At 40.5% G+C, this 24825-nt stretch overlaps 1 protein-coding gene across 2 annotated transcripts in view; it reads left to right on the top strand.

Moving 5' to 3' along the window:
- CSMD3 (CUB and Sushi multiple domains 3) overlaps positions 1-24825 on the top strand; it is a 1158685-nt gene that overhangs the window by 223984 nt on the left and 909876 nt on the right. For both annotated transcript variants that reach the window (XM_039525141.1, XM_039525140.1), the window contains exon 4: positions 10237-10431. In XM_039525141.1, the coding sequence (XP_039381075.1) occupies positions 10237-10431 (195 nt within the window). The remainder of the gene's footprint in view (positions 1-10236; positions 10432-24825) is intronic.

Below are 24825 nucleotides of genomic sequence, written 5' to 3'. Positions count from 1 at the left end.
GCCTCAGCCCTCCCTTTTACATGGAGCAGGCTGAGGCCGCACCCACCCACCCTCCCCTTTATGTGGTAAAATATCAGGTTTGGTCAAGACTTGCTGTGGGCATTATGCTAACATCCTCTTTGTTGAGTGGGGCTGGGAAGGAATTTTTCCCTTGCCACCATATTGGCTTGGGTGCAGTTGGGGTTTTTTGCCTTCCCCACAGTGGGTTCAGGAAGGGCTGTGTTCATGCATGGCATGATGGGTGGTAGGCTATATGTCACAACTGTGGGGCAGATGTCCAGTGCAGGTATACCATAGGAAAGATATACAGTGACTGGATAAATGGCTTGGAAAGAGACTTAAGAAGAGATGTTCATTAAAGGAATGAATTTGGGGAGGGGGAAGGTGGGGACTTCTGTGTTTGTTATAGCAGGGAGCCAACCCCCCATTATTATAGCCCATCTTAACCCTCCTATGAGAAGGTGGGGATGGTAAGGTCCCGGTAATGGATTTGCTGGAGGGACCTGGATAGAAAAAGGGGGGGAGCTGGTGGAAGCCTCCCCCCTCTCCCCGTAATTATGGAATAAACAGGGGTTTACCTGCACTGTACACTTTTATCTGCCGGGTAGTCCCATCTAATAATAAGGTTGTGGCCTGATTAAACCCATGCAAAATGTCTCCTGTTCTTCTTTCGGTATAGCCAGATGAATCAACTATATAAAATCATTGCATGTCCGTCATTGAATTCAGATAAGCTAGGTTCCACTATTCATATCATAGATTCAGGAGACAGTAGAGCATATGTTTCCAAATATAAAAAGCATACACTATAGAAGAAGTAGCTTGGATTTCATCTATGTGCAGAGGGCCGGCACCATACCTATATACCTCTTAATCCCACTTAAACTCTAATGGGGATTACATGATACATTGATTTTAGGCTAACCTCTGCCCAGGGGAGAATTACACCCTTATGTTGTAAAGCTCCAACACTTTCATAGAAAACAGTGAGATGAAAAAACTTGTGGGTACTGGCATATCTAGCTTCCTCTTTTAGCTCAGAATTTGCATATCCCATAGTACCACAACAAGTAACTTCTTACATTTGAAATATACATTATTTATTTCTGAGTATGCAACTATATATCAGCTTTAGTGACTGTCCTAAAGAACAGACTCTATGGAACATCAAATATTTATCTACATATGTGTGTGTGGTTTCGAAGGTTTGCTTTCTGAGTTGATTATGCTTTTTCAGTGCATTGTGCCTAATAAAGAAGAGAGAGATTAATTAAGTTCAAGTAAATAAATTATTATATCTGCTGGATGCAATTCGAATTTACAGTATGTTCAAGCATCTTTAACTAACTGGTTGATTAATTAATTATCTGTGCTTGAGACTCAATACCGTATGTCAAGTGAAAAGTTGTAATTTGTACCAGTTTGTTTAGTCTTTTTAGTTCTTACTAGATGGGAGGTTTTTTTAACAAAAAACAATGGATTTTTTTGCCAGATCCCATAAAGATTTACATTTGTATTGTGTAAATTAGACCAAATTGAATTTACTGATTCTTAACGGTTTCTTCCCAGTTCTATGATAAGTCAACTAATATAATTGTTTTGATTATTAATATTTGAATAATCTAGAGAAACACCAGGCAATGGATGTAATAGGGTATATTTTCTTGTAAATAAAAAAACTGGAACATGATAAATTAGCTTGTGTATAATGAACTTCAAACAAGTGTGATTTTATAAAATAGTTTTGCAAGTGTTATTGTCAATGAGATTTGACATTCATCATGTCACAACTTGTATTTGTTTTGTGTGTGTATTTAAATAACCAGATTATGGAATATTGCTTTGAATGGGGATTTTACTGGTTGCCACAGTTGTTTCAAGACCCTCAACAACAAAGGGTAATGAAGGGCTAGGTTGCCTTAATGTAGTAGCAGGTACTCCAATACAAGGAAATATCCCCTGTTTTAGGAGAGAGCGGAGATTTTTTAATACAGTTTTATCTCCTGATTTTAGATATGCTGCATGATAACACCTAAGTACTATGATGTGGATGTGAAATATCTTAGATATGTAGCTTTTAACATAATTGTTAAAATCCAGTAGTATTCTGACCTTTACATGGCTTCCTCTTAATTTCTGGATACAAATGACGTTGTGGATTTTAATATCTATTACTGCATAAAGCTTTATATGATTTGGGACAAGATTAGTTTTGAATGCATCCTTCTTTTTAAAAGTTGAGGTTGAGGCAGTACTTAAAGTGATCAGAAAAAGGGGGAAAGGGGGTCCGTCATAACCCCAGCCAAGTAAAATTTTCATGCACTAGATACAGACAATTCACCATTTTTTTATACATATATCACATAATCGCATGCAATCTTAGCTCGTTAAGCTGTTTATACATATTTATTGTTATGTTTAAATGAGCCAACATATCTCATACAAATTATTGAAACAAAATACATCCTGTGAGTTTGGGGGATAGGACATCTGGGGGGTTCAATGAGAGTCAGTATGGTTGGGGTCTCTCTGGAGATAGGGGTTGAAGACGCAGTTAGATTCATTGGGGTTGGAGTCTCTGAGGATGGGGGCTGGTGGTTCAGTTAGATTTGGTGATTTCGGGACCTCCTTCTGGGATTTGAGGGCTGAGGGGTGCAGAGATTCAATGGGGTTGGGGGTCTCTCTGGGATTTTGGGGTCTCTGGAGATAGAGGGCTGGGTGCAGTAAAATTAAGTTTGATTGAGGGTATAGGAAGTGAGATTCAGTGGGGTTGGGGTCTCTCTGGGGTTTAGGGTCTCTGGTGATTTGGGGTCTCTCTGGGGATATGAGGCTGGGGGTGCAGTCACGTTCATTGAGATTTGGGGTCTATCTGGAAAAGAGTGTAAAGGGTGAAAAGGGTTGGGGGTCTCCCTTGGGAGTTAGGGATGAAATTACAATAGATTGGGGGTGTCTCTTGGGAGATTAAGAGGGAAGTGACAATGGGATGAAGGTATTTCTTGAAGATGGGGTGAAGTGATGGTTGGGGGGCTGTGGTTCTCTTGGGAGGGGTGCAAAGAGACCTTGGGCACCATTTCAGGGGTGCAGCCTCTGCTGTCCCATCCCCTTTCCTCCTCACTTGTACCCTGGCTCTGAGCGTGTCACTAGAAAGTGCAAGGTGGCTGGTTCCATGCCGCCTGTGGCTTCTTTTGGCCACTCCCAGGCTTCTAGACTGCACCTGGCAAGGTCCCTGCAGAGCTGCTACATCAGCTGCTCCCCAAGCTCCACTTTGCTCCCTCTCTCCCTCCCCCAGATGGGCTGACAGGCCAGTGCATGAGTGGTGCCCATCCATAGGGGAGTGGAGTGGTGCCCTGGGAGCTGTATGTGGTAGCAGCACTGGTAGAAGCTCTATGCCCCTCAGCAATCCCCCATGAGCTTAAAAAAACTCCCATGTTTGTAACCCCCTATAATCCCCCCTTACACATACATACACACTTTAAACACTGAATCAAGGTGGTTGAGATAGAGGGGTTTCAAAGGCAGACAACAGTTATCAAGGGCATAAAAAATCTCTTATGGCAACAGATTGAAAAGTTTGGCCTTGTTTCCCTTAGAATGGAGAAAAATACAGGAGGACATGATAAAAGTATAGAAAATAATGAACGGTATAAAGAAGATAGATCAGGAGTGTCTGAACCTTTAACTCCTGTTCCATGGTCTTCTCTGTGCTCAGGTCTCTAGCATTCACCTCTCTCTGGACAGGGACCCACGTCCCTCTCCTTTCTGACCAAGGGTGTTTTAGGCTGGAGTCCACATGCACGTCACTGTGATTATTCTAAAGAGATCTGACAAACGGCCTGCCCTTACTCTTTAGTTTCTCTCCAAGGACAATGTCAATGACAGAACAGTGACCCAAACTGTTCTTTCAAAGCACAGCATATTTATTTAAAGACAAAAGCCTACAGAGAAAACATATAAAACAATAAAAGATCTAGACACATACTAAACATATGAGAAGTGACCCATCAGCCCTATAAGGACCTGGCAGATTAAAGCCCTTCCAACAGCTAAACAGGGCTGGGTCCTCCCTTGGACTAAAGATCAGTCCATTTGTTGCAACTGTCTCAGTTCAAGCTTGCCCTTTGTATTCCTAGTCCTTTCTTTATGTCTTGCCTCTCCTCTGGGACTGTCTTGAACCAGGATATGCAAGCCGTCCCAAGGGTGGTACTTCTCTGGAGCTGTTACAGTCTTGGCCATTTGGCCTCATCATTCCCCATTATTTTTAGTTCCCGGAGGTGCTGTGGTAACCTTCCTCTCATGGAATAGAATACAATTCCCTTTTGCATGCGGTTGCAATATCTATCAACAGAAGCTTCTGTTCTCCCTCTCTCATAACACAAGAACAAGGGGACAGTCAATGAAATTAAAATATGGCAATTTAAAAACTGGTAAAAGGAAATACTTTCCCACACTACATGTAATTAGAATGTGGACCATTGGAGTGTCATTAAGCCAAGAATTTAGCAAGTTTCAAAACAGGACTGGAAATTTATATGAATAAAAGTATTCAGAACTGTAATAATTAGCTCACAAACATTTGGTCAGGATATTAAATTAGGGTTTTAGGTTTTAAAACAATGTCTATAAGGGATTAGAAGCAGGGTTGCTGGAACAATTTGTATAGTGGGGGTGCTGAGAGCCATTGAACCAAACTGTAAACCCTGTATATGATGGAAACCACTTCAAGCCAGGGGGTGCAGCAGCACCCCCAGCACCACTAGTCCCAGCACCTATGATCAGGAGCAATTTGGGAAGCAGATCTGTTTACGGAAGGCAGATTGGTTTACTACAGGATTCTTGCACCTTCCTCTGAAGCACTTAATGCTGGCTGCAGTCAGAGACAGGAAAATGGACTAGGTGGACCTCAGGTGTTTTCCTGTATGACAGTTTCTATGTTCCTATCAGATGAGGAACTGAAGCCAGCAGTCCCTGGATTTAAATGTAGCACTGCATTGCCACTGAGACACCCTCAGCTCTGAAATTTGCTTCTCTGATTGTCTGAAACAGCTATATTTGTTGATCATCTTTCTTAGGGTTTTACCCGGGGGAAGGAGTTGGGTGGGTTGGTGGCTAATTACATCCACCCAGAGGTTTGGTATTAGGCACATATTATAAATATTAAAATAAATGCTGCCTACAGAAAAAGACAAAACTAATGCACTTCCCAGATGAATTACACTTAAATTACCATGCATTTTTATTTGTTCCAAATAAAAAAAAACCTCAAAGAAGTGACAAATTTATTAGCAATTTCACAATTGCATTATTATCCAATGTTAGTACAAAATTGTTTGAAGTGGAGGGGGAAGAAAACTTGATTTATCATTAGCCATTTTCACAGTATTAAAAATGAACTGGAGAAGGCCAGGTAATTTTTTAGTAGTGCCATGTAATAATGCAACTGGAAAACTGACTACTTACAGGAAAGAGATTTTTTCTTTAAATTAAGTCATTAAAATATAATAATAGTTTGTGAGAGCACATTCTATTCTGATAGCAATACTAGGTAAATGGTATTCAGGATGAAGGGCATCATTATAAGCAGTGATTATTTTGGGTATAGATCTAATATTTCACTTTTCTTTTTAAAGGGTAAGGGCTTACCTATGCCTTGCCCTTACTCTATTATTTGCAGATCCTTTCAGGCAGTTGTGCTGAGGGTGCTACCGTACCCTCTGGCTTGTAGTAGTGATAACAAACACCAAATCCATGATTTCCATGGTTTCCATCATCAGCACCCCCGCTATAAAAATTGTTCCAGCACCCCTGCTTTCAGGGAGCATTATAATCCAGATTTCCAAAAGTGTTCAGATTGTTGGGTAAATCCAAACTGAACACAGTATGAACAGTGACCCTAATATCCAGGAGACCTCTATATGGTTGCAAATTAATTGAAATAACACGCAAAGGAAGTATTAGAATCATAGGATGAGATTCCTTACCCTGCTCTGACCTCTTTACATCACAAAAAATGGCTGCAATGAGAAAAAAGGGGCCTAAAACCCCAGTTCCTGCTGTGAGAAGAGTCCCCCAGAGAAGGAATTGCAGAAGACAACTCTTAGGCTGTCTTCTGAGGACACTTTCACGAACCTTGACAACAGGACAGGATAGAAGAGTCTTGTTAGGGTGGGGCCATAGCATTGTGGAGATTGAACGGCAATGTGGCCCATAGGATAGCACCTGGAGGCTCCCATAACTCAGACAGGCCCCTGGGCTGTTACACAAGGGGCTTCAGAGCTGGCCAGGCTCAGGAGGGCACAAAGAAGCCTCCTTAGCCCCTTTGCTGCTGGGTTGTGAGTTGTGTGGTGTAGCATAGGATCTCACCCATAATATTTAGAGATGGAAAAGAGCCATTATGTCATCCAGCACACCACCCTGCCAATGCAGTATTATTCCCTTACAGTAAATATTTTAAAATTACCTTACCGTATTTTTAAAAGTCCAGTAGGATGACATATCCACCACTGCCTTGGGATGACAATTCCATAATCTACTAGATCTTACTGTCAATATATTTCCCACTTATATGCAGCTTACACTCTCCTTTTCTTAATTGAATCCAATTATTAGTTATACTTCTCTGCTCCATACTTAATCATTCCTCTCCATCCTTGGTGTTAACAACACTCTACTCCTATATACAGACTCTTGTTCCCTTGTAAATATTGTCTTGTTCCCTTGTATATATTGCTTAGTCAGGTTACATGCATTTAGTTCTTTTCATCTTTGTTCTTAAATCAATTATTCTGGGTCTCTGATCACTTTTGTTGATCTTCTCTGAACTCCCCCCTAATCTGTCAATAATTTTCTGATCATATAGTGCTGAGAATATAACACAATATTACAGATTTACTGGATGGCAGTTGCTACAACTGCTTGTTTTTTTCCACTTTTTGGTGGTCGGGGCAAGGTGATGCTGGTTATAGATAAGGTTCTTTGGTTTGAGTTGTTTATTATAGTGAAAATACTATGATTCAAATTTCCAACGGGTGTAATTTCGCATAGTTTCATTGGAGTCAATAGAGTGATGTTGATTTTATGCTTACTGAGTTTCTGGCTCATAACATTAGCTTTTTATCCAGTTCTCTTGTTCCTCCCCCTTTCACCAGAAATGTTCCAAAATAATTGACAATGAATTAATGTATTAATGAATTCCCACACTACTTCCCACCATGTTGGAATGAATATCATTCAGACCTGCTGGTTGATGCATTATCATTTTTTCCATGTGTTTTCATACCAATTTTTTATTAACAACAATAGTGTCAAGATGTTCACTTCTTCACAATTGCCCATCATTCTGTTTCATATTCTTCTAATTAAAGACAGATTGTAAAAGCAGTTCAATGGGTTAACTGTGCCTAAGACATTTGTTTTGTATTTCTCTCCTTTATTAGTCCTTTCTCGCTGATATTTCTTATTTTTCTTTCTATATTTGCAAAACTCCTTCTTATTCCTCTTATTCCATTTAGTTTTTATTATTTCATGCTACTCTTCTGCTGCCTTAATCTTTATCCTAGTAGTCATTAAGTAATTCTGTGTATTATTATTTGGTTCCCGTCCCTTGTTCATTTCCAGTACAAGTCACTTTTTATTATGAGTTTTTTGAGCAATCTCTGTGGAAAACACATTGCCTGCTGCCTGCTTTATTTTATCTCTTGAGGAACTGTATTCTATTGTATTTTAATTATTGTCTTTTTTTATGATGCACTATGTTTTCATGCTCATGGATTGTAAATATATAATTCCAGCACACAGTATTCGCTCCTATTTTATTAATACTTCCACATTTGCTCCCTTCAAACATAATGTACTTATATATCTTTGTATTATTGCTCATTAAGTTGAATTCACGTAGTTCATAGTCACTAACATATCAAATTTCCGTACTGAACCTTCCTTTGTAATCTGTTTTTTCTCTACTGGAAAGAAGTAGTTGCTGGATGACTGCTCTAGCTGGAGCTCAAGGAATGTCTAATATTTATGATCATTTGTATATTTATGATGCCATCATATTTTGTGTATAGATATATTACCAAAGCTCTTTGTTATGCTCACAGCAAACAAACAGAGACATTTGATAAAACCAAAAAATACTCTTGCTGGAAGGAACACTACTTTATTCCTGAGAATTCAAAATGGTAACATACCAAGCACTCCAAAACAGAAGGAGACAAAGCAGGCTGCTTTCTAAAACAGAGAGGCACAACTCAACCTTATTCAAGGCTGTCTACTGATTGCGGCTAGGCCCAGCTTGTATGCTTCCCTACAGAGCACTTAGTGTGGAAACCGGACAAGGAAAAAGCCCCGTTCTTAAAGTGATAGTTGAAAGCATAAAAGAGGGTCAATTTATGAATTTGCCACGGTGCCATTTTTTTTTAATTCAGATTCTTAAATCTGAAATTAAACAAACTAGGTTTGACATTTGAATAAGAGTTAGTAGTGTAACCCCTGTTATTTGAGTCCTGGGAGTATTAGCTTACTAGTTTTAACATTGGGTTCTTATCAGGTCAGCTTTTAACATGAACGGTATTTTTCTTACAGGAACACTTGCTTATTCTTAACCAACCAACAATTTTTTAATTCACCCAGCACCACATTAGTATACAATCTACAGTTCACAACTCAGGTGTAGACACAACCAATGTTCTAGGTGTGAACAACCACAGTACAGTCTTGTAAGCAATTCTCACAGACTAAAGTTGAGGTTCATCAGTTATATCAAGGAGCAAAGGAACAATACAAATTACCAAGACTTCTTATTACATTTACTTGTGATCATAAATTCTTAATTTCTAACATATATATGACATCTCGAAGGATCTGCTTGTCTTTAAGGCACTGAGTATGGTTACTACCCTTTGATTGGATTGGTCCAAAAAAGAAAAGTTTAGCATATTAAAAGCAATTGCTTGAAATTATTGTTTTCAATCCATTTTAGGCTACTCTGCTTGGACTTATCATGAGTTAAGCTATAAAATATGGTTATTTAATGCCAAGTGGATGCTTAGATTTTTAGTTCTTAGTTTTTCTGCTGCTTCCACTGGTATTCAGTAGAGAACACTGGTGTATAACAAATTTATGCGATCCCTTTCTCATCAGAGGCTTTTTAAGTTTGATTCATGCACCCACTCTTAATTGGGATCCCCACTTTTAAGCAATTTCTCTTAATATTTCAGTTATGCTCTGTTTTATATCTTCCAACATGCCTTTGTCATTGTGCCAGATAATTTATATTACTTCTAGAGTCAACAACTATTTACCATGAAAACCAACAAAATCCCTTATAATCTTCTAATTTTGAAGGACATACTCCAGATATTCTTTGATCGTACATAAGCATTTCACATTATTTATAGAATGATGTAGATCTGACTCACAAGGCAAGCAAATGTGCAGCTCCTAATTTGGGGTGAAAGACAGATTATCCATGGTATATTTGATTTACAACGAAAACGATGTATAGTTTATAATTTGGGGTGAAAACATGTGTCTTGGATTTCTTGGGGTAACTGTTTACCCAATTTGATCTTCCATCTTACAGCCAATCATATCTAATTTCCTTAACTTGAAGCTTCCCCACCCATCTTTTAATCCACTCAATGTGTAATGAGCCACTTTGCATAGGAAGGCAATATGTCACTCTTACTTGGTAACTTAGATTTCTTTTTAGATAAGTTGGGAGGGAGAAAGCGGTTTTATCCATATGGAAATTATGAAAGATTCTTGCCTAGGTAATTAACAGAACTCTCATTTAACCATTTTAGTTGCTATTCTTACCGAGAGGAATTCCCAACTTTGGCTGATCTGTGGGTCCTTAAAGAAAGTGGTTCATATCATGTGAGACAATGTTATTTTCTTTATTTCTTAGGTGGATCCTATTTTGGGATAAACTGAGGTCGATAGCTTTTCTAATTTTTGAGGGCCAGAAGGAATCAGTAGTTATTAATCATCCAAGGCATATCTGTGCTATATATCCCTTACGTAGCTTGAAATTCCAACACCGTTCTCAATATACCACACATTCAAAGGGCCAAATCAGCACAGGGGAATTATTGTGTTAAGTGCTGTACCAACACACATGAAGACACATCCCTGGCCCTAAATGGTCACAATTTACTTTTACAAATTGTAAAAGTAGTATAGACAGTGATTTATATAAATATGATAATAAATAAATACATATGTTTTCCCTTACAGAGTTACAGAGTAGTTCTTGTGGCAATCCAGGAGTTCCACCAAAGGGTATCTTGTCTGGTACGAAATTTGATGTTGGTGATAAAATCCGCTACAGCTGTGTAACTGGATACATTTTGGATGGCCACCCCCAGCTTAGCTGCATAGCTAACTCAGTGAACACAGCATCATGGGATTTCCCAGTTCCTATCTGTAGAGGTAAGAAATGCTACGATAAACTTTTTTTAAAGTATTTAATGTACATTTATGAGTTGAAGCAACTTACTTTTTCTCTAAAATAAATTTAATAATTTATTTGTTATCAGCTTTACTGTATGTACCTCCTAATTGTTCTGTGAATTCTGTTTTTAAAACCTAGTTCTCCTCCCTTTTACAATAGATGAAAATGATAGAATTCTGAACTAGATGCTTAGTGTTAGATTATGAATATGACTGATGTGGCCACACAGGGAAATAACCAAAATAATTTAGGAGTGGGGTGGGGCTATTTCCCTCTGTTGGTATGAGATGGGAAGTCAGACAGCATTGCTGAGCCTGAGGAGGAAGTAAACCACACCCTACAAAAGGATTCAGTAACTTACTTTCCTCTTGAAGTAAGGGGAAGATGGAAGAAATTTTGACAATGCCCATGTATTTATGCACGGTGAATGCTGAACATTACATAGGTAGTTAGTCATAAAGTCTCAATCTAGTTTCTATTATACAAAAATTCCACTTCATATTTGGAAAACTGTCACCAATTGCAAAGTACAATTAGGATAATAATTTTCCAAAATATTTCTATATTGGAATAAATTATGTCATAACTACAGCAAATAATGTACCATCATATGACAGGACTGCACATTTCCTGAAGAAACTAATGATCTTGTTATTTATTTATTTGTATTGGTACATTATACTTACACTGACTGAGAATCAACATTTCTTCAGGTCTGCTTGGTGGAGCATTTGGTCAGTCTTTTGAAGATATCTGCGCTTCCAGGGTCCAATGCTGCACCTAAAAAATTAATAGGAATCTTACCATTAACTTCAGTGGGAGCAATTTATCGCACATGTTATCAATTAGCTACATTTACTAAATAAAGTTCAAAGGCAGAAAATGAAAACAAAAATATTTAATTTCTGTCAGCTTACATGTCTATTAATTTTACTCGTACAAATGGATCCATTGCTGACAGAAGTAAAGCAAGCATGATTTGGCCTTTGTTTCAATATGAGAAATACCTTATGTAGATTTCAATCTGAGGGACATATGATGAAGGTCTCATACTACCACCAGTTAACATAATTGGAGCTCCTAAAAATGCAGATGACTTTCTAGCACAAAGTGTATTGCATCCATCTCACGGTAATACTATATTAGACCTCATTCTGGTAGATAAAGATAAATTGATCACAGGCCTAAGAATATATGGCTTCCCAGGTGCAGGGAATTATGACTTAATTTAATTTATGTGCAAACAGAATATAAAGGCAGTCAGTAATTTGTTGCTTTAAAAAGGCCCATTCCTAAAGCTGTAAACAATCCAGAGAAAAATTGAGTAGGAAGAAAAAAGCCAAAGTCATGCCAAAATTTCACAGGATAAATGGGATGACCCAGGTAAACTATAAACTGGTTAGTTTAACACCAGTCCCAGACTAATCATGGAACAGCTGACATGGGACACAATCATTAAAGAACAAATAGTAATAATTGATATAATTCCAATCAAAATGGTTTTATGAAAATAGTTGTTGTGAGACAAATTTGATATTGTTTTATGATGAGATCACAACTTAAGATGATAAAGGTAACTTTGTTGACATAATATACTCAGACTTCTTTAAGGCATTTGATTCAGTCTCGTTGACATTCTGATAAATAAATGGACACTATATAAAATAATGGAGCTGATATTAAATGGATTAAAAACTGGTATCTGATAGGTCACAAAAAGTATTTGTGAATGGGAATTGTCATCCAGTTGAGTGTTTCTAGTGCAGTCCTGATCTTGGCCCAAAGCTATTAAATATCTTTATCAGTGATCTAGAAAACAAACAAACAAACAAACAAACAAAAAACCATAGTGGTAAAATTTGCACATGACATAAAAGCTGATGGAGTGATAAATAATGATGAGGAGAGGTCACTTTTATGGGCCAACATGGATCACTTAGGAAGGTGGTCTCATTTGTAGAACATTTTTGCTGAATCTGAAATGTTTCATGGAAACATATCAGTTTCCACAAAACTTTCATCAGGAAGGTTTTTAAGACAGTGAGATAATATGTATCTAGATGGTTGGGATGTTGGCCTGGGATGTGAAGATCCACAATTAAGCCCCTGGTTTATCTGATTTGGAATGATCTCTGATGAAAAATTCCTCTGCGTCAGGCAGAGCAGGGACTTGAACCTGGAGTTTTTACATCTCAGGCCAATACCCAAACTAGCAGCCCCCACACATGCCTTAATAAAATTCTGTTTTAATTTAAATGTTCAAAAATGCTTTTTTTGTTCAACAAATTCAGAAACTTCAGATGTTGCTGCAAAATGCAGTTGTCATCCTCTAGGCAGCTATACTTATTTGAACAAAATGTGTTTTAATGAATGCCAGGACAAACATCTAGAAAAAAATAATGTAGGTCACACTAACACAATTGGGGGTCTATCCTGGAATGCTGTGACACTAAAAACGGTTTAGGGGTTATCGCAGATAATCAGTTGAACATGAGATCCCTCTGCAACACTGTCACTAAAACCACAAATAATCCTCAGATGTGTAAGCAGGAGAATATCAAGTAGGAAGAAGGTGATCGTAGTACCTCTATATATGGTGAGACTACTGGAATTCTGTGTCCAATTCTGCTGTCCTAACTTAAAAAAAATATATTCAGGCTAGAAAAAGTGCACACATTTTTAATAGTGAAGATAATTAACTACTGAAACAACTTAACATGGGATATGATGGATTCTCTGTCACTGTAAGTCTTTAAATCAAGACTGTATGTCTCTCTAAAAGATATCCTATAGCTCAAATAGAAGTCATGGGCTTAATGCAGAGATTATTGGGTGAGGTTCTTTGGCCTGGATTGTGCAGGAGGTCAGACTAGGTGATCACAATGGTTCCTTCTTGTCTTAAAATATATGAATCTGTGTTCCATATGACAAATACCTAGGCTTATATTTGATACAGTAGACTTTGGTACTTCTGTTTTAACAGGTTCCTCACCACTTTGTAAAATGCTTTAATTATCCAATATATAACTTTGCGGGAGTTTGCTAAGAGTGATTACCCTCTAATGAGCTTCCCATTGCTTTCCCTCAATTTCTGGTGGAGACTTTCCTAGATTAAATCCTCATCCTTAGGGAGTTTCACTGATAAGTGTCTTATCACTCCCTACCGAAGGCCTTTACATTAAGAAGGAATATTATGCAGTGAATGTGTGTGTGTGTGTGTGTGTGTATTGTGGCAAATTGCCAGCACTATTATGATGGGTCTCACGCTTTCTCTTCTTTGCGGGGGGTCCAGGGCACCATTTCTTACCCCTAAATTGGAATATTAATTGCCCCACTAGTGTCCTAGAGGAGGGGAGTGGAGAGGGAGGGACCTGGGCCTGCCCTCTACTCCAGCTCCCAGCCCAGGGGCCCTGAGGATAGTGGCGAACCACTTGAACTGACGGTTCCTTCCCCTGGGCTACTTCCCTCTCCTGCCCTTCAGCTTGGGGGGGGGGAGTTTCCTGCCCTCCCTCTGCACAAGCCAGGTGCCCCTTATCTGGGGTCTAGGACTTCTTAGCCCACCGCAGCACTTCTCCAAACTGTCCTCTGCTTCCCTTCAAACTGTTCTCTGCTCCAACACCAATTCTTTTTGCTCCAACTCCTCCAAACTGTTCTCTGCTCCAATACCTATCCTTTCTGCTCCAACTCCCACACTGTCTGATTGAAGCAGGGGGTTTTTATCATGTGACTGACTGCAGGTGCTCTAATTGGCATCAGGTGCTCTAGTTAATCTATAGCAAACTTTCTTCCCCTTACAGGGAATAAGGCTCCCTTCTAACCCTTTCCTGCTGCCCTCTGGCCAGGCTGTATGTATGTATGTATGTACTGGAGGTCAAGAAGGAATTTCTTCCAGTTCTGGGGAGTTTCTGATGAATAATCCCTGGTGCTCTCTTTCAGATAAATGAATGATTGTTGTTCCCTTTTATTTTGATTAGTTGGAGTGCAAAAAGTCAAAATATTTTCCACTCCAGTATTTTCATTGTATGCTTCTCAGTGAAATTCATAGCATAATGAAAATAGATATAACCAAAGCAGAAACAAACAAACCAACCCTGCAGTCACTTTTAGCACTAGGAATGGACTAGATTGGTGTTTCTCAAACTGGGGTCGACACTTGTGTAGGGAAAGCCCCTGGCGGGCCAGGCTGTTTTTTTTACCTGCCCTGTCTGCAGGTCCAGCCGATCGCGGCTCCCACTGGCTGCTCCAGGCCAACAGGAGCTGCTGGAAGCAGCGCGGGCCGAGGGACATACTGACCACCACTTCCAGCAGCCCCCATTAGCCCGGCCCACCAGAGGCTTTCCCTACATAAGTGGTGACCTCAGTTTGAGAAACACTGATCTAGGCGGATCTCCACTGAAGTCAACAGGGCTTCATGTGGATACAAAGGTATAACCATGAGATTGCAAATGCAGGATCATGGTTTAGGTTTCATGGAAGGGGAGCATTGATTGGTTTGTTTCTACCAGTCTCTTTTGATTTCTGCTGTAAAACGAGTACCTCCAGTAACCAGTAGCACAATAGACTCATTGCTTTATTTCAAAAACCAATTGCCAACTGGTAGCCATAATAACCTAGTGAAAATTTTCACTTGAAATTTTCACAAGGCTGTCAGGCATTCTTTAAAATAATGTAATTTTTACTGGATTTACTAAAAGTCCAAAAATGTTAGTGAAACTTAAAGCAATTTGGGTTTATTGTGTTGTGAAGTGGTCAGTTATACTGTGCATAATCCATGACCAGTTTTTAAATAAAGCCTGCTTCCTTGACATATAAATTTTGATAAGAATGACTTTAATAGTGAAAGATGACAATAGCTTTATCATATTGCCTTCTATTTGTGAGATAATATAGAAATTGCAAGCTTCAGCATAATGCGGGAGGGTAGGAATAAGTCACTGAAGGCTAATAAATAAGGTCAAAGTTATATATTATATTGTCATTCTGTAAAAGTTATATTAATTAAACAATTTGATAATCAAGGATAATATTCTGACTTTTATATTTTAAAAGGTTGTTCTATTCCAAGATAAAAGAAGCAATTATATTATGGAAACTTCTATTCGAAGGCTGCTATATTTTGTTTAATTTGGAAATTAATTTTAATTGGGAAAAAAAGTGTTAAGAAAAATAATTTTGTTTTAATTCCCAGAGATTTTACAAAAATGTTTTGTCAGGTCGTGCAGGGGGAGGAGTGGCACTATATGTGAAAGAAAGTGTAGATTCGAATGAAGTAAAAATCTTAAGCGAATCCACATGTTCCATAGAGTCTCTATGGATAGAAATTTCATGCTCTAGTAAAAATATAAGAGTAGGGATCTATTATCGACCACCTGACCAGGACAGTAATAGTGATGATGAAATGCTAAGGGAAATTAGAGAGGCTATCAAAATTAAGAACACAATAATAGTGGGGGATTTCAATTATCCCCATATTGACTGGGAACATTTCACTTCAGGACGAAATGCAGAGATAAAATTTCTCGATACTTTAAATGACTGCTTCATGGAGCAGCTGGTACGGGAACCCACAAGGGGAGAGGTGACTCTAGATTTAATCCTGAGTGGAGCGCAGGAGCTGGTCCAAGAGGTAACTATAGCAGGACCGCTTGGAAATAGTGACCATAATACAATAGCATTCAACATCCCTGTGGTGGGAAGAACATCTCAACTGCCCAACACTGTGGCCTTTAATTTCAAAAGGGGGAACTATACAAAAGTTAAAAGGTACAGTGACTAAAGTGAAATCCCTGCAAGTTGCATGGGCCCTTTTTAAAGACACCATAATAGAGGCCCAACTTCAATGTATACCCCAAATTAAGAAAAACAGTAAAAGAACTAAAAAAGAGCCACCGTGGCTTAACAACCATGTAAAAGAAGCAGTGAGAGATAAAAAGACTTCCTTTAAAAAGTGGAAGTCAAATCCTAGTGAGGCAAATAGAAAGGAGCACAAACACTGCCAACTTAAGTGCAAGAGTGTAATAAGAAAAGCCAAAGAGGAGTTTGAAGAACGGCTAGCCAAAAACTCCAAAGGTAATAACAAAATGTTTTTTAAGTACATCAGAAGCAGGAAGCCTGCTAAACAACCAGTGGGGCCCCTTGATGATCAAAATACAAAAGAAGCGCTTAAAGACGATAAAGTCATTGCAGAGAAACTAAATGGATTCTTTGCTTCAGTCTTCACGGCTGAGGATGTTAGGGAGATTCCCAAACCTGAGCTGGCTTTTGTAGGTGACAAATCTGAGGAACTGTCACAGATTGAAGTGTCACTAGAGGAGGTTTTGGAATTAATTGATAAACTCAACATTAACAAGTCACCGGGACCAGATGGCATTCACCCAAGAGTTCTGAAAGAACTCAAATGTGAAGTTGCGGAACTATTAACTAAGGTTTGTAACCTCTCCTTTAAATCGGCTTCGGTACCCAATGACTGGAAGTTAGCTAATGTAATGCCAATATTTAAAAAGGGCTCTAGGGGTGATCCCGGCAATTACAGACCGGTAAGTCTAACGTCGGTACCGGGCAAATTAGTTGAAACAATAGTAAAGAATAAAATTGTCAGACACATAGAAAAACATAAATTATTGAGCAGTAGTCAACATGGTTTCTGTAAAGGGAAATCGTGTCTTACTAATCTATTAGAGTTCTTTGAAGGGGTCAACAAACATGTGGACAAGGGGGATCCGGTGGACATAGTGTACTTAGATTTCCAGAAAGCCTTTGACAATGTCCCTCACCAAAGGCGCCTACGTAAATTAAGCTGTCATGGGATAAAGGGGAAGGTCCTTTCATGGATTGAGAACTGGTTAAAGGACAGGGAACAAAGGGTAGGAATTAATGGTAAATTCTCAGAATGGAGAGGGGTAACTAGTGGTGTTCCCCAAGGGTCAGTCCTCGGACCAATCCTATTCAATTTATTCATAAATGATCTGGAGAAAGGGGTAAACAGTGAGGTGGCAAAGTTTGCAGATGATACTAAACTTCTCAAGATAGTTAAGACCAAAGCAGATTGTGAAGAACTTCAAAAAGATCTCACAAAACTAAGTGATTGGGCAACAAAATGGCAAATGAAATTTAATGTGGATAAATGTAAAGTAATGCACACTGGAAAAAATAACCCCAACTATACATACAACATGATGGGGGCTAATTTAGCTACAATGAGTCAGGAAAAAGATCTTGGCGTCATCGTGGATAGTTCTCTGAAGATGTCCACGCAGTGTGCAGAGGCGGTCAAAAAGCAAACAGGATGTTAGGAATCATTAAAAAGGGGATAGAGAATAAGACTGAAAATATATTATTGCCCTTATATAAATCCATGGTACGCCCACATCTCGAATACTGTGTACAGATGTGGTCTCCTCACCTCAAAAAAGATATTCTAGCACTAGAAAAGGTTCAGAAAAGGGCAACTAAAATGATTAGGGGTTTAGAGAGGGTCCCATACGAGGAAAGATTAAAGAGGCTAGGACTCTTCAGCTTGGAAAAGAGAAGACTAAGGGGGGACATGATAGAGGTATATAAAATCATGAGTGATGTTGAGAAAGTGGATAAGGAAAAGTTATTTACTTATTCCCATAATACAAGAACTAGGGGTCACCAAATGAAATTAATGGGCAGCAGGTTTAAAACAAATAAAAGGAAGTTCTTCTTCACGCAGCGCACAGTCAACTTGTGGAACTCCTTACCTGAGGAGGTTGTGAAGGCTAGGACTATAACAATGTTTAAAAGGGGACTGGATAAATTCATGGTGGCCAAGTCCATAAATGGCTATTAGCCAGAATGGGTAAGAATGGTGTCCCTAGCCTCTGTTTGTCAGAGGATGGAGATGGATGGCAGGAGAGAGATCACTTGATCATTGCCTGTTAGGTTCACTCCCTCTGGGGCACCTGGCATTGGCCACTGTTGGTAGACAGATACTGGGCTAGATGGACCTTTGGTCTGACCCGGTACGGCCTTTCTTATGTTCTTATGTTCTTATGTAATCCAGAGGTGTTATAGCATTTGCAAAAATCTCAGTTTGTATGTGCTCAGTATAGTTGTGCTCAGAGTTTGTCAACTAAATCCTAATGAGACTGAGACTGCAACAAAGAGCACAGTGTGGGTCAGAGAAAGGTAGAATAAATAGTTGAGGGCAGAGGGATAGCTCAGTGGTTTGAGCATTGGTCTGCTAAACCTAGAATTGTGAGTTCAATCCTTGAAGGGGCCACTTAGGAATCTGGGGCAAAAATCTGTCTGGGGATTGGTCTTGCTTTGAGCAGGGGGGTGGACTAGATGATCTCCCAATGTTCCTTCCAACCCTGACATTCTATGATTCTATGCTGTGTGTGGGAAGTAGACACACCACTGGTACAGGAAGAGGCTGCAGGTTACACAGGCAGAAGAAGTCAAGCTAGGGCAGAACAAGAGAATGGAAAAAGATTCCTGAGTCTCACCATTCCTCAGCTATCAGCAAATATCCATGAAAGTGTGTGACCTGTTCTGGTCCACCTGAAGAATAACAACCTACTACTATCTTTGCAGTTATTCTGTAAACTCAAGTTGCAGAATGGATGAAATCTAAAGGTTCTAATCCTGATGATGAACCCTGTGGTAGTCAGTAGGATTCCACATCATGGAATTCCTGTTTCTGCAGTTTGCTTTTTCAGAAACCTAGTAATTATACAAACAACATATTTAATATGTTAAAAGCAGCAAATAATCCTGTGGCACCTTATAGACTAACAGACGTTTTGGAGCATGAGCTTTCGTGGGTGAATACCCACTTCTTCGGATGCAAGTGGGTATTCATCCATGAAAGCTCATGCTCCAAACCATCTGTTAGTCTATAAGGTGCACAGGATTCTTTGCTGCTTTTACAGATCCAGACTAACACGGCTACCCCTTTGATACTTCATAGAATCATAGAATCATAGAATTCAAGATCAGAAGGGACCATTATGATCATCTAGTCTGACCTCCTGCAAGATGCAGGCCACATAAGCCGATCCACCCACTCCTGAAATAATTCTCTCCCTTGACTCTGCTGTTGAATGCTCCAAATCATGATTTAAAGACTTCTAGTAGCAGATAATCCACCAGCAAGCGACCCCTGCCCCATGCTTCGGAGGAAGGCGAAAAACCTCCAGGGCCACTGCCAATCTACCCTGGAGGAAAATTCCTTCCCGACCCCAAATATGGCGATCAGCTGAACCCCGAGCATGCGGGCAAGACTCTCCAGCCAGACCCTCTGGAAAAAGGCTAACAATATCCTATCATTGACCCTTTGTGCTAATTACCATTGTGGCACGTTATTGACCTATTGACTAAACCCGTTATCCTATCATACCATCCCCTCCATAAACTTATCCAGCTTAATCTTAAAGTCATGGAGGTCCTTCGCCCTCACTGTTTCCCTCGGTAGGCTGTTCCAGTATTGCACTCCCCTGATGGTTAGAAACCTTCGTCTAATTTCAAGCCTAAATTTCCTGACTGACAATTTATATCCATTTGTCCTCGTGTCTACATTAGCACTGAGCTGAAATAATTCCTCTCCTTCCCTGGTATTTATCCCTCTGATATATTTAAAGAGTGCAATCATATCTCCTCTTATCCTTCTTTTGGTTAAGGAAAACAAACCGAGCTCCTCAAGTCTCCTTTCATACGACAGGCTTTCCATTCCTCGGATCATTCTAGTGGCCCTTCTTTGTACCCGTTCCAGTTTGAATTCATCCTTCTTAAACATGGGAGACCAAAACTGCACACAATACTCCAAATGAGGTCTCACCAACGCCTTATATAACGGGACTAGCACCTCCTTATCTCTACTAGAAATACCTCGCCTAATGCATCCCAAGACCGCATTAGCTTTTTTAACGGCCACATCACATTGCCTACTCATAGTCATCCTACGATCAACCAGGACTCCTAGGTCCTTCTCCTCCTCCGTTACTTCCAACTGGTGCGTCCCCAGCTTATAACTAAAATTCTTGTTAGTCATCCCTAAATACATAACCTTACACTTCTCACTATTGTATTTCATCCTGTTACTAATACTCCAGTTTACAAGGTCATCCAAATCTCCCTGGAGGATATCCCGATCCTTTTCCAAATTGGCAATACCTCCCAACTTGGTGTCATCTGCAAACTTTATCAGCCCACTCCTACTTTTGGTTCCGAGGTCAGCGATAAATAGATTGAATAAAATTGGACCCAAAACCGAACCTTGAGGAACTCCACTGGTAACCCCCCTCCAACCCGACAGATCACCCTTCAATACGACCCTCTGCAGTCTCCCCTTTAACCAGCTCCTTATCCACCTCTGGATTTTCATTTCATTTCGATCCCCATCTTTTCCAATTTAACCAGTAATTCCTCATGCGGTACCGTATCAAACGCCTTACTGAAATCAATATATATTAGATCCACCACATTTCCCTTGTCTAAAAAATCTGTTACTTTCTCAAAGAAGGAGATCAGGTTGGTTTGGCACGATCTACCTTTCATAAAACCATGCTGTAATTTGTCCCAGTTGCCATCGGCCTCAAGGTCTGTAACCACTCTCTCCTTTAAATTTTTTTCCATGACTTTGCATACTACAGATGTTAAACTAACAGACCTGTAGTTACCCGGGTCACTTTTTTCCCCCTTCTTGAATATAGGAACTATATTAGCTAATCTCCAGTCAAACGGTACAACCCCCCGAGTTTAGAGATTTATTAAAAATCATCGCTAACGGGCTTGCAATTTCACTTAATATGTTAAGGTTGCAAAGTGAAGCACTCAAAAGTTAGGTGATGCCAGAATTAAGGATACCTATGCAACCATAGTTCAACCTCTTCGCGCATATGTATTATGATATGGTTAGAGTTGTCAACTTTCTACTCCCACAAAACCGAACACCCTTGCCCCGCCCCTTCTCTGAGACCACACCCCTTCTCTGAAACACCACCCCTGCTCACTCCATTCCCTCTCCCTCTGTCGCTCACTCTCCCCACCCTCACTCATTTGCTCATTTTCACTGGGATGGCTCAGGAGGTTGGGGTGTGGGAGGGGGCTCTAGCTGGGGGTGCAGGCTCTGGATGGGGCCGGGGATGAGGGGTTTGGGGTTCAGGAGGGGTTCCGGGTTGGGGCAGGGTTGGGATGTATGTAAGAGGGGGTGAGGGCTCTGGCTGGGGATGCAGGCTCTGGGGCAGGGCTGGGGTTGAGGGGTTTGGGGTTCAGGAGGGGACTCCTGGCTGGGGATGAGGGGTTCAGAGGGTGGGAGGGGGATATGGGCTGGGGAAGGGGGTTGGAGCATGGAAGGGGGTGCAGGCTCCAGGTGGTGCTTACCTCAGGCAGCTGCCAGAAGCAGTGGCATGTCCTCCCTCTGGTTCCTACGTGGAGGCACCAGATGGCTCTGTGCACTGCCCTGTCCACAGGCACGACCCCTGTAACTCCCATTAGGCATGGTTCTTGGCCAATGGGAGCTGTGGAGCTGTCGCCTGGAGCTGGGGGGCAGCGCGCAGAGCCCCCTGACTGCCTATATGTGTAGGACTCAGAGGGGCGACATGCCACTACTTCTGGGAGCCACATGGGAGCCTGCCTTAGCCCTGCTGCACTGCTGACCAGACTTTTAACGGCCCAGTCAGCGGTTCTGACTGGAGCCACCAGGTTCCTGTTTCAAGCAGGCATTCCAGTCAAAAACCAGACACCTGTCAATCCTAGATACATGTCTTTGTGATTCCATACTTCTTTTCCACAGGACCCCTGCTTCATTCAGTGCACTGCTAGGATGTAACAAAAGGCATGAATCATGGTTGTGCAGTTAATGACATGGTTGTCTGTAGAACAGCACCTCATTTTTTGCAGAGGTTGGAAGGTGTGTAGTGAATGAGGCAAGGGATTGCAGGAAGAGGAACGATGACCATCCTGGAGAATTAGATTCTGTCCCTGCCTCTTCCAGAATTCTGCTCGGCATTCCAAGTTTCAGGGCCAGATTTTCAAAGGTATTTAGGCACCTACATATGCAAATAGGCAACTGGTGGGATTTTCAAAAATACTTAAGAAAATCAGTTCTCATTGAAATCAATGCCTACATTGGGTCTGAAAATAGGACTTATCTGTCTAAATTACTTAAGGCCTTGCAACACTGAATGGAGCAATGTCTAAATACCTTTAAAATCTGGTCTTAAAGTAAACTTTTCACAGGTTGTATTCCTTATTTTATAGGTGCCTAACTTGAAAGCCCAGAACTCAGCACTCAGAGTTGCAAGTAAAGTGACTGGGACCTGTGCTTTGAACATGTAAATGCTGCAAAAAGGCTAAGGGGTGGTCTGCCACACTGGATAAGGGATATTAGAGGTATCATGGAAAGAAATACAAATAATAGGGAATTTGGTAGTTTCAGATATAAACATTCATCCAGGTTTGAGAAACATTGGAATATAGACAAGAAAAGGGTCAGTATCCACCTGAAATACACCACTATGGCTGCTGGCCCTTTAAACTATACAAGCATCCAAGGATCAGACACAATAGAGCCTTCACCTCATTCAAGAGAGGACGGTTTATTTATTTGTTTAATCTGACATTGTGTGTGCACTTTCCAGTAGCAAAGTTGTGATATCAACCCTGCCCTATCATCATGTATGGCAATTTGGCTCATGAAAGTTATATTGGAAGTTACAAAATGCTCGTTAAGTTTCCTTCAGCATCTTACTAGGGAAGCAATTCTTGTGTCCTAAGAAGGCTTTCCACAGCTGAGCTCTGAAATGGAGCTGCCAGCCAAATGAGGAAGAAGTTTTACATGTCCCAAAGTTACCTCCCAGCATGCAAAAATACTGTGAAGTTGTGGAGACTGCTCCTCCCATTAATAGCAAAACTCTGATGGCTGAGCAAAAGATTCTCTTCTGAATCCCTATCCATCCCTGTGTAAGTATTATCTTTTGCTCTTTACATGCAAAAATAATCTGAAGACACCATCTGAGCACAGTAGGGTCCCAAACAACCACACTTACTAATAAAGCATGTTGGGAATTTTCTGCCAGAATATACAACACAGTGAGCACCAAATATTTAAAGGGATACTAATTTATTCCTGTATGCTATGGTAGGGAAATTATTTCTGTTTTAGAAATTCCTGCAAGCTGCTCTCTTCAAGAAGGGAGGTGGAACAGATCCCACACACAGGGAATTACAGAAGCATAGAATTAACTCACTTTCATCTAATCTTTTCCCAGTAATAAGAACTACTTTGAGGAAGGCTTTTTGTCCTTCAGAAAATGTCTAACCCTTCCCTGGTAAAAGAATCTTAGAATAGAAATACTAGGACAGCTTTAACTATAGCAGAAGCTAGTGTGCCATTACACACACACACACACACACACACACAAGAGTATGAGGTCATGATTTCAACAGGTTTCTACAGGTACAGTATGTTAGCAACAAGAAGACGGTAAGGGAAAGTGTGGGACCCTTACTGAATGGGGGAGGCAACCTAGTGACACATGATGTGGAAAAACCTGAAGTACCCAATGCCTTTTTTGTCTCGGTCTTCAAACACGAGGTCAGCTCCCAGACTGCTGCACTGGTCAACACAGTGTCGGGAGGAGGTGAGCAGCCCTCAGTGGTGAAAGAACAGGTTAAGTACTATTTGGAAAAGCCGGACATGCACAAGTCCATGGGTCCAGATCTAATGCATCCAAGGGTGCTGAGGGACTTGGCTGATGTGATTGCAGAGCCATTGGCCATTATCTTTGAAAATTCGTGGTGATCAGGGGAGGTCCCACATGATTGGAAAAAGGCAAATATAGTGCCTATGTTTACAAAAGGGAAGAAAGAGAACTCAGGGAACTACAGAATGGTCAGCTTCACTTCAGTTGCCTGGCAAAATCATGGAGTAGATCCTGAAGGAATCCATTTTGAATCACTTGGAGGAGAGGAAGGTGATCAGGAACAGTCAACATGGATTCACCAAGGGCAACTCATGCCTGACCAACCTGATTGCCTTCTATGATGAGATAACTGGCTCTGTGGATATGGGGAAAGTGGTGGATGTGATATATCTTGACTTTACCAAAGCTTTTCGTACTGTCTCCCACAGTATTCTTGCCAGCAAGTTAAAGAAGTATGGATTGGATAGATGGACTATAAGCTGGCTATATTGTCAGGCTCAACAAGTAGTGATCAACTGCTTGATGTCTAGTTGGCAGCAGGTATCAAGCGGAGTGCCCCGGGGTCAGTCCTGGGGCCAGTTTTGCTCAACATCTTTATTAATGATCTGAATGATGGGATGAATTGCACCCTCAGCAAGTTTGCAGATGACACTAAGCTGAGGGGAGAGGTAGATATGCTGGAGGGTAGGGATAGGGTCCAGA

Source organism: Mauremys reevesii, linkage group 2, assembly GCF_016161935.1.
Source record: "Mauremys reevesii isolate NIE-2019 linkage group 2, ASM1616193v1, whole genome shotgun sequence".
Lineage (NCBI taxonomy): Eukaryota > Metazoa > Chordata > Testudines > Geoemydidae > Mauremys > Mauremys reevesii.
This window is presented reverse-complemented; position numbering and strand designations above follow the sequence as displayed.